At 40.7% G+C, this 10,538-nt stretch overlaps 1 protein-coding gene across 1 annotated transcript; it reads left to right on the forward strand.

Annotated features, from left to right (window-relative positions):
- The first annotated feature begins 7,189 nt into the window (after positions 1-7,189).
- LOC147641408 (putative pentatricopeptide repeat-containing protein At3g15130) lies at positions 7,190-10,274 on the forward strand. Its single transcript, XM_086821080.1, has 2 exons — positions 7,190-7,416; positions 7,495-10,274. The coding sequence occupies exons 1-2, from the start codon at positions 7,336-7,338 to the stop codon at positions 10,084-10,086; spliced, it is 2,673 nt and encodes an 890-aa protein (XP_086677206.1). The 5' UTR covers positions 7,190-7,335; the 3' UTR covers positions 10,087-10,274.
- Positions 10,275-10,538: the final 264 nt, after the last annotated feature.

Raw genomic sequence — 10,538 nt, forward strand, 5'->3', positions numbered from 1 at the left:
TCCAAATCTCCTTATCGCTAGATACTGACCCCATGTATAATAAGCGTGCATGTTCTAATTGACTGCAATGTTTTTTTTAGGCATGTCTTCGAAAGAGTTGAACATTGTCTACGAATTGGATGATGAGGCTAGGGATTCTTATGCAGAAAAGTTGTTTATGCTCTTGTACAATGCACAAGGCCACAAGCGTTTGCATGAGTTGTCTTCAATGTTCAACAAGGAACTTTCTCTTGAGAACGTCATTAATTATTGTAGGATTGTTCTCGGTGACCATGAGCAGGAGTATGAAGACACTGTTTCTTCCAATATCGTTATGTTCGATGGTGAACGATATGTTCATCCATCTGATTTTGCAATAGACAAAGTCATGAAGAGGAGGCTTAGCCGTTGTCTTGAAAAGATTCCCAGCTGTAGCAATAGAGTAGAGGAGAAATGCCCAATACACTCAAAGAAGTGTCGCCTGCTCCAATTTAGTTATGGTTTTCTTTGTTTTCTGCATCTTCTTACTGAGGACTCAAAGCCCAAGACAATGACTTTGGCAAGCACTCAAGTGCCAATCAAGGATGATGGGGTTGAGGAAGAGGTGGCTATAGACCCAGCAGAGGAGAGGGCAGAGGCCGAAAAGGAAATCTTTAAGGCTAATGCATCCCTTATCCCCTTCGATGCAACACCTATTTCATTGGAAGACAGTGTCATGTGCATGATCAATGCCATGTACTTTCTCAGGGCTAATCCAAAAGGAGGCAGCCAGTAAAAGATCAGTAGAACCAAAATTTAAGAGTCTCAGGAGCAGAATCTATGGTGGACTTGGAGCAAGTCATGATGATCAAAGAAAAGTCCACCAGTCGGGCAGCACTGAAAAGGGACATTTAAAGCATTTTAAGCATACAAGACTGGCCGACCAGCAAATCGGCCAGTACACCAAAGTGTCCAAGACTACTATAAAAGGAATAGTGTGCTCATAGATAGGATCATTCAATCCTTTAGGGATTGGGTCTTAGGGGTCCAAGTATGGACCAGATCTAGGGTGTTTACCACCTTTTTATGAAGGCAACCTAGGCTGTGTAGCAAAGTACCCTTTTTGTACTATATGAAATATACTGAATTTCTAGCACATCCCTCTCTCTCTCTACTCTCTCTCTATATCTGCGTTTTGCATCAGATGGTTTCCATGAGTGTTTAGGGCTGAAAGAAGACTCCCAGAGCTTCCGCGTGTTACAGACAGTTAATTTAATGAGAATGAACAGGGGAAGTTGTCACTACCTTCCTTGCCCAGCTTTACTATGGTAGCCCAAGCTGATTATGTATTATTAACAAACATTATGCAACATTTCAATATTTGTGACTATTGCTTGGTTGCCTTAGGAAATTTTAGTGAAGTAGACATGGGCTGGATAGAGGAAGGAGTTGACAATTATCTATTAGTTGATTCTGCAGTCTAGGACTCCGAGTACGTGCCTGGTAAAAGGAGATATTAAAGAAGATGTTCGATGAATCTAGGACATATGAAACCCAATTGCCTTCCGAGGAGGAGGCTGTAGCAATTACCGACCGTCTTGGTTTGGCAGATATAGAAAAAATTTTGGCACCTACTGTGCATGAAAACAGTAAGTCCACGATCCCTTTGTGGACAAGATCCATGCTTGAGGGTGATGAAAATCAACAGGTAATAGAGCCAAAGATTTTTCAAACTATAAGAATTTGATTTATGTGGACTTTGTCAATTGTGTCAATTAAACATATAACACTGGTACCAGGTTTTTGTATATGATGATGATTTCTTGAAGAGAGCAGGAGGCTCAAGATCATCCAGAGCTTCCACTTCAAAGTCAACAGGTCATTAAAAGGATGTTGCTCTTGCTCAATATATAAGACATTTGAATCATCAAAAGGTACGTGCAATTTACAACACTTGCTTAAAATTGACACAACAGCAAGCAGTGACATCAGTCCTGATGATTACAATTTTAATACGTAGATCATTATATTTCATAAGGAGTTCTCAAAAGACAATGCAAAATTCCCTTTATTCGCATTCAAAATGCTATCCAGGTTTTTTGGTGGACACGAAGTGCCTTTAAATGCTGAGAAGGTGGTGCTTGTCGAGAAACAGTTTGCACTGCGGGTGTTTGGATAGGGGTATGATTGCCAAGCACTAAGATGCCCCTACTACCTGTCATATACAACGCACGCTATTCTACCGGGAATTATAGATCCAGACACATTGCATCCATATGGAAAAAGATATCTAATAAGGACAAGAAAAAGCCGGTCGGAACTGTTGCCTCCAACGGTGCAGATGCCAAAAATAGATCTCTCAGCAGATGAAGAGGAAGAAGAGGAAAAGGAAGACGAAGAAGGAAGACCACTGAAGAAGATCAAGCCACCTCAACTAGACCACCTTCTCCCAACCCTGACTCTTGAGTGATGCCACAAAAACTGATGGCGCTCTCGCAGCAGTTGACTGATTCCAAGCGCATTGTCCCTTTTCTTTATTCATCAATTGTATTGCACGTGTCAATGATGAGGACTTGAATGTGTCTTTTTGTTTAGCTTTGTGAATCAATTTCTTGTAAGTCCATTGATGTAACTCTAAAAGACTATTGGCTTGATTCTTGCCTCCACCATGTCTAGCGTGCCATGTAATGTGACTTCTCCATGCCTTGAGTTGACCAAATTGACAATGAACCGTATGTCTTTGCGAAATATGGTGTATGATTATATAGTATATGCTGCAATCAATGACAAAACAAAAAAAAATCAGGTGTATGTATTAGTTGGTCTCACAATATTGAGATTGCAAATTTGATCTCACTATTGCTCCAGCTCTTTTTCTCCATGAATGCAAAGATCTTGTCAAGTGAAATCCACACATCTGCCTTCCAATTTTGATTAAAACTTCATTTCCAATGTCCTTGACTGCATTATGTAGATCTTTCCATCGATTAAACATCTTTTGCTTGTTTTTATCTTGACAGTCTTTGAGACAGTATGACAAAAATCTTTTAGCTTTCACACCACCTATTGATGGTTTTTTTGGTACTTTGCTGCCCCCTTGTGATTGCTTGTTGTCCTCCTCAATTTTAACATGCCTCCATGCAAGCCAATGTCTGATAGTACTTTTTCTATCGCTTTGATTTCTTTTAAAGATTCTTTTTTAGGCTTTAACGTCCATGCAAAGCATATGTACAAATACACCAGCTTCTCTACAATTCTACATGTAGTGCATGCAATGTGCATATGTGCACTCTAGATAGAGGAATATCAAGCACTGCTTTGAAATCTTTATCTTTTAAATGCCTATCAGGAGCTTTGTTCCATAGTACACGATCTAAAGTCTTGGCACTTGACATGCAATATAGACATGGACTCTTTGCATTTGCACCTTTGCTTATGTTATACATGCATTTTAGAGTCTTCAAATCACCTGCCATGTGCCATTCCATTTTATAGTCACCAAACCCAGGAACATGAAGGGCCCTTCCATTTCTTTGCTCACTAATCAATGATGGAATTGTAGTTTGATGAAACACCCAATGCAAAATTTCAAAGTCTTCTTTATCCACGTGTGTCATTATTAGGAAGAAGCTCATGTTTAATACAAGTGTCGTGTTTAAATTATTTCAACGTAATACACAGTCATATTCAATGATAAAGAAGATACTTCAAAAGATCCAAGTGGTAATATGTTATTCTCCGATTGAACACTGAAATATCTTGTATCATCTTTTGTAAATTGATGTGTCTAAGGCCCTGTTCATTAGAGTGATAGTAGTAACCCTCTCCATTTTTCTATTCTTTAAAATCTCACACTCATCCAGTTTCAAAACAAATTTTAGAACTTCTTCACATTCTTCTTGACTAATCTCAAAGAACTGAACTCCGTATCTTTGCAAAGCTTCAAGATCAAAGAAAATATTGTTGTGCTGGTTAAAGAGTACCTCTCTGTCTTTAGCCAACGAATGTTGCTTCACTATGTACTGGTGAACCAAGCTTCTCAACCACCTCTGAGTTTACTTGCATTGGTTTTGGAAGTAACGAACCTTTATGCTTCTTACTTTGACATTTCTCTGCTAGTGCCTTAAACATTATACTATATGCTTTCTGAGAGATGCCAGTCCCATCCAGCATTGCTTGCACGTTGCATCGAGCTGGTTCTTGTTCATAAAAGAAGACACATTCTTCTCATTGATTTTTTGAAACTTCTTTTGATACACCATCTCTTCCACTATTCCTTTTGGTACCAAATGACTATAATGCACTCCAGCTTCGGAATGTACCTTGGACTCTGGATAAAGTAAAGATCTAAAAATAGAATAACATCAAATCTGATTACTTATGTCTAGTTTCAAACAAAGAACCTAATCTAAAAAGAGAAATATATATGAAACAAGAGTTAACATTACCATACAGCCTGTACTCGCTTCTTCATCCCTTCACTTCCAACTTTCATTTTCTCTATGTTGCAAAGTTGCCTTCTTCTTTTATGTAGCCCTAGTGCTGTGTCCTTTCTCCTTAAAGCATCAATCTTTTTCTCCAAGTCTTGAATTGTTTCTTTGTTTGCCATAAGTTTCTTTGCATACAACCCATTTAGTTTTTTTATTTCAGTGTTCTCTATCTGTAGAAAATCCCTCTGCTGTTCTACAACCATCGCTTTTGTTTCCAAGTGTTGGGCATAACCCAGCAAACCTTGTCTACCATCATCCCGTGAAATGTAGTAGGTTTGTAATGTTGTAAAATGGAGGTGGTGCATTTGTAAATGGATCCTTGTTGGGATACATTGACCCATCGGTCCACAAATCCAAATGACGCTCTCCATTATTCCTCCTTTTCTCTTTTTGCTCATAACATTAAAAAAATTCTCTTATTTCGTTTCTTCAAAGGCTGGTACTCAGATTATATGTCCACATGAAGATGGTAAGTATCATATGTTCTTTTACATGCACCATTTCTACTATTGTTAATGAGAATTTGAGTGTCTCCATGTGTTGTTTTTGAAGGTGGATTAATTGGAATCCCCAAATTTGGATTAATGTTCTCATTTGCAAAGCTAGTATTTTTTGTCGTATCATCATAAAACATATTAAAGAATTAAAACAAGAATTAACTCGATTAGTAAGAACTTTTTTTTTTAAGTTTCAGTAGGAAAACCCCCATGGTCGAGATAATGATTAAAGCTTTCCTCGAATCTATTAAATACATAACTACCTCAAATCTGTGAAATCTTGGTTCTCACAAGTTTTACGTGCATCCAACAAAAAATGCCGCCTCGTGATGAAACCTCATTGAAAGAATGTGTATATTTTAATACATTTAAACTTACTATTATAATAGTAAAAAATGAGCTGAATTGCAAATTTGGATATGTTTTAAACCTTCATTTTCTCTCTCTAAGCTGAGTTGGCACTTCTTACAGGGCCCAAAATTGAGTCCACATTTCTCCTAATGTGGGCAAGCTGATTCACAAATGAAGTACATGTTGAAAATTCAAGACTATTGGATAGGCTTGGAAGATTAGACGACTTGCGAGGTTGTTGGGTTCTTTGCCAACTGGATGGCACTCTGACTGTCACAATGCAACAATGGAATATCCCCTGTATAACCCAAATCAACCACTAACCAAGATAGCCATAATGCCTCCTTGCAAGCCTCTGTGGCTGCAATATACTCGGCCTCTGTAGTAGATAAGGCTATGCACTTCTGCATCCTGGATATCCATTTCTGCATCCTGGATATCCATGACACAACAATCCATCTTCTTCATTGTTATTAAGACCAAGGTTTATCAAATGTGAAGAGGTTGATGGTGGTGGAACCCATTTGTAGAGGCTATGATGTTCAAGGAATTATAGGCGATGGGCCATACCATCAACCAGGTTTTCACCCACCATTTCCTCCCTATCCAGAGATGTACATGGAAGTGTCGATGACGAGGCTATGGTTTTGGATTTCCACTAATGAGTGAGCATAAAATATGCTCACTTGCTTTGAGGTTGAAGATTGTTTGCTTATAAAAATAGATTTGAGATGCCAAATGTTTGGATGAAACATTGTTGTGATTTGAGTTGAGTTACCACATCTGTTGCGATTTGTGTGTTGCTAATGCTATCGAAGTTGATACAGAAGTCACCGGAGAGACTCGATCCCTTTAAACCTTTTTAGGCACCCATATGAGATTATTGCCATCATAGTACCTGTGAGCATGAAGTAAATCTTTTGGGATCCACCTTTGATGAAATTGTGGACATCTTCTTTGGCACTTTGACTATGGAGGCTTTATCTTTAGTGTGCAAGTATATTCCTCCTTGAGGTTTGTGTCTTTTGCCATGGGATCCACGCTTGAGTTGCTCCTTCAAAGTACGCTTGGACTTGTAGCAATGCCCTTGAAACCCAAACTTGTCAAGTCGGCATTGATATTTGCTGAACTCTAGTGGCTTTAAATGGTTTAGAATTTTGAGCTCTTTTTCTTCTAGACTCTCAAGGCTTGGTTTTGGAGGGTGTTGTTGTTTTGCGAGGTAGCTAAATTTGTCGATTATCCTCATTTGGCACTCCAAACATAAAAGAAAATCTTCACAAAAGACAAACTTGAATACAAGGGAAGGGGAAAAGAAAAGAAGCACGAGGAAGAATGTTGAGAGAGAGAGAGAGCGATTCTAAAAAAATATTGTTTACTTTCTTTGAGCGACATTGAGTGCTTACTAAATGCCATGAAATATAAGCACCCAATGCATGAGATATGCTTAAACTTTGAGAACCCTTAGCCAATCGTTTTTTCCTTAATTTCTTAATCACAAAATAGACTAAGAATACAAACCCAACGCTAAAGTCTTATAAATATTAAAAACTTTTATGTAGTAAATACAAGCCCACTCACTGGTGAGAAAGAGAGTCTAAGCCTTGAGAGAGAGGGTTACAAGCCCACTCTTGAGAAAGAGAGTCTAAGCAGCCTTGAGATGAGAAATGAGATTTGCTCTGTAAACTAAGTAAAATGTGAAGTATAGGTGTCTACTGGAGTAACCCAGAGTTATCTTTTGTCATCTTGTATACCTGATCATTTTCTGCTGATATAAATATATAATTATTATTGGTCAAAAAAAAGGTAAAAAATGAAAAACCATAGCAGGCCAAAAATTGTTCATTAAAAAGGAAAAAAAACTATAAACAAACACTAAGGCCAAAACGCTAGCAGGCCAAAAATTGTTCATTAAAAAGGAAAAAAAAACCGTTGCAACGCACTAGGCTTCTTTCATAACTCCTCTCCACTTAACAACCCCAAAGAAAGTCAGGAACGCTCACTTCTTAACAACCGAAAAGGGCTTGTTCGGCTCCCTCTCAATGGCATGTAGAGACATGGACTTCTTATGGAAGGAGTACTTCAGGGATCCCTCCCAATTTTGGGACAATCGAAACAGCAAGGTAAGCACCGTTTTACAATTTCATGAGAGGAGTACAGGAAAAGCTATTGGCTTTCCTAAGTTTTGTTTTGCATCACAGAGAAGCCCAAGATCCCCAGACTTCAGGCACAAACTGACAAAGGAGCCGCTGTGGATGGATCGCTGGCACAATCCGCCTTGGGTCCAAGAGCAGTTGGGAAGAAGCGGACTGCAGCTCCAAGTGAAAGATGGAGAGTTCCGTGTACGGAAGGATAAGCGGATGACCAAGGCCAAGGAAATCCACCACCGAGGTGAGGAGGTGCTGATTGTTACCAACAGCAATCACGAGGAGTTTCAAGACGCTACTGCTCTTGTGGCGTTGCTAAAGGCTTGTGCCAAGCAAAAGGACCTGTGCAAAGGCCGCAGAATACATGCTGATATTCTCAAAAAGGGGTTGCTTGAAAAGAACATTTATGTCGGCAACACCCTGCTCCATATGTATGCCAAATGCGGCGCGCTTGCAAAAGCACAAGAAGTGTTTGATGAGCTTCCAGTACGGGATGTAGTTTCCTGGACTGCACTAATCGCAGGATATACCCAACACGGGCATGGTGATGAAGCTCTGAACTGCTTTGAACGGATGCAAGACGAGGGCCTCTCCCCGAACGCAGTCACCTTTGTATGCATCTTGAAAGCTTGTGCCGGCATAGGAGCAGCTGAGAAGGGCGAAGAGATACACGCTGAGGTTGCCAGGCAGGGGTTATTGGAAAAAAATATTGTGCTTGGCACTGCATTGGTGGATATGTATGCCAAATGTGGTGCGCTTGCAAAAGCGCAAGAAGTGTTTGACGAGCTTCCAGAACGGGATATTGTTTTGTGGAATGCGCTACTGGTAGGATATGTCCAGCATGGGCACGGTGATGAAGCTTTGAATTGTTTTAGACGGATGCGAGACGAGGGCTTTTACCCAGATGCAGTCACCTTTGTATGCATCTTGAAAGCTTGCGGCAGCATAGGTGCAGCGGAGAAGGGTGAAGAGATACATGCTCAGGTTGCCAGGCAGGGGTTATTAGAAAAAGATGTTGTGCTTGGCAATGCATTGGTGGATATGTATGCCAAATGTGGCGCGCTTGCCAAAGCCCAAGAAGTGTTTGATGAGCTTCCAGCACGGGATGTAGTTTCCTGGACTGCGCTAATCGCAGGATATGCCGAGCATGGGCACGGTGATGAAGCTCTGAACTGCTTTGGACTGATGCGAGACGAGGGCCTCTACCCAGACGCAGTCACCTTTCTATGCATCTTGAAAGCTTGTGGCAGCATAGGAGCAGCTGAGAAGGGTGAAATGGTACATGCTGAGGTTGTCAGGCAGGGGTTACTGGAAAAAAATATTGTGCTTGGCAATGCATTGGTGGATATGTATGCCAAATGTGGCGCGCTTGCAAAAGCACAAGAAGTGTTCGACGAGCTTCTAGTACGGGATGTAGTTTCCTGGAATGCGTTAATCGCAGGATATGCCGAGCATGGGCACGGTGATGAAGCTCTGAACTGCTTTGGACGGATGCAAGATGAGGGCCTCTACCCAGACGCAATCACCTTTGTTTGCATCTTGAAAGCTTGTGGCAGCATAGGAGCAACTGAGAAGGGTCAAGAGATACATGCAGAGGTTTCCAGGCAGGGGTTATTGGAAAAAGATATTGTGCTTGGCAATGCATTGGTGGATATGTATGCCAAATGTGGCGCGCTTGCAAAAGCGCAAGAAGTGTTTGATGAGCTTCCAGTATGGAATGTAGTTTCCTGGACTGCGCTAATCGCAGGATATGCCCAGCTTGGAAAGTTTGAAACTGTTTTTGACTTGTTCAGCAAAATGATAGGAGAATGTACAGAGCCAGACCTGGTCACATTCGTTGTGTTGCTTACTGCGTGCAGTCACGCAGGTCTAGTGGATGAGGGGCAAACGTACTTTGAGACTATGAGCACAGTCTACAACATCATCCCAACTTTAGAGCACCACACTTGCATGGTTGATCTTTTCGGTCGTGCAGGGCACTTTGACAAGGCAATAAGTGTGATTGAGAACATGCCACCTTCTGATTGTCTTCCGCTTTGGTCTGGTCTGTTGGGTGCTTGTCGAAAATGGGGAAATGTGAAGCTTGGAAGATGGGCCTTTGAGCATGCAGTACGGTTGGATGAAAAGAATGCTGCCGCATATGTCCTCATGAGTAATATATATGCAGCTGCTGGCATGGAAGAGGAAGCGGACAAGGTTGAAGATATGAGATTGAAAAATGGAGCTTGGATGATACCAGGACGTTGTTGGTGGACTGATGCAAGTAGAAATGTACATTCATTTACTGTAGGGGATTGGAGTCATCCCCAAAGCAAAAATATCTATGCAAAGCTAAAAGACATTGGTCAAAAAATATCGCTGGAAGGGTATTCCCCAGGTTTGCACTGGGTGTCACAAGCCATTTCAGATGATGCAAAGGAAGATATGCTATGTGGGCATAGTGAGAAGTTGGCCATCGCATGTGCCCTCATCAATACACCTGAAGGGACACCTATACGTGTTACGAAGAACATGCGGGTTTGTGGTGACTGCCATTTTGCTACATCGCTCATATCAAAGATGGAGAAGCGCAAAATTCAGGTCAAAGACACAAACCGCATTCACATTTTCGAGGATGGAAAGTGTATTTGTGAGGAATACTGGTGATGGTAGTGCAATTGTGTTGCCTGGCTGCTGATGAAAATTGTAGTGATGAAAATTTGAATACTGGTAGCAATTGTGCAAATAAGATGAGGATGAAAATTGCCTGACAGAACTCTTCAGTATGCTGAAGTTAAGCATTTGTTCTCTTTTAGCCTTTCTGTAATTCAATTATACACCAATTTAGAACTTTAGAGCTGAGTTGTGCAGCAACTGTTTTTTTTTGGCTTTCTCTTTTTTGTGTTGTATTGTTTGGTGTAGTTGTTTTAACCAAGAGTCTTCCACAATCATTGATGTATCTTACTCTGAGTGGTCAGCTCAAACTAGTTCGATATCCTTTTCTCCAAAGGATAGTGGGAGTCCTAAAAAAGAAGGAAATTGACAATACTTGTTATGACTTGGTCAAAGCACTTATTTCAGCGGGACACATCGTGTAAGGTTTAAATTGCACGGAGGCA

This window comes from Cibotium barometz, chromosome 2 (genome assembly GCF_041138505.1).
Source record: "Cibotium barometz isolate CiBa-2024 chromosome 2, ASM4113850v1, whole genome shotgun sequence".
In the NCBI taxonomy this organism is placed as follows: Eukaryota; Viridiplantae; Streptophyta; class Polypodiopsida; order Cyatheales; family Cibotiaceae; genus Cibotium; species Cibotium barometz.

Bases quoted from the DNA above. Each gene is read 5' to 3' on its own strand.
- LOC147641408 (XM_086821080.1), top strand. From the start codon at position 7,336: ATGGCATGTAGAGACATGGACTTCTTATGGAAGGAGTACTTCAGGGAT. The intron at 7,417-7,494 runs GTAAGCACCGTT...TTTGCATCACAG, and splicing joins GGGACAATCGAAACAGCAAG to AGAAGCCCAAGATCCCCAGA.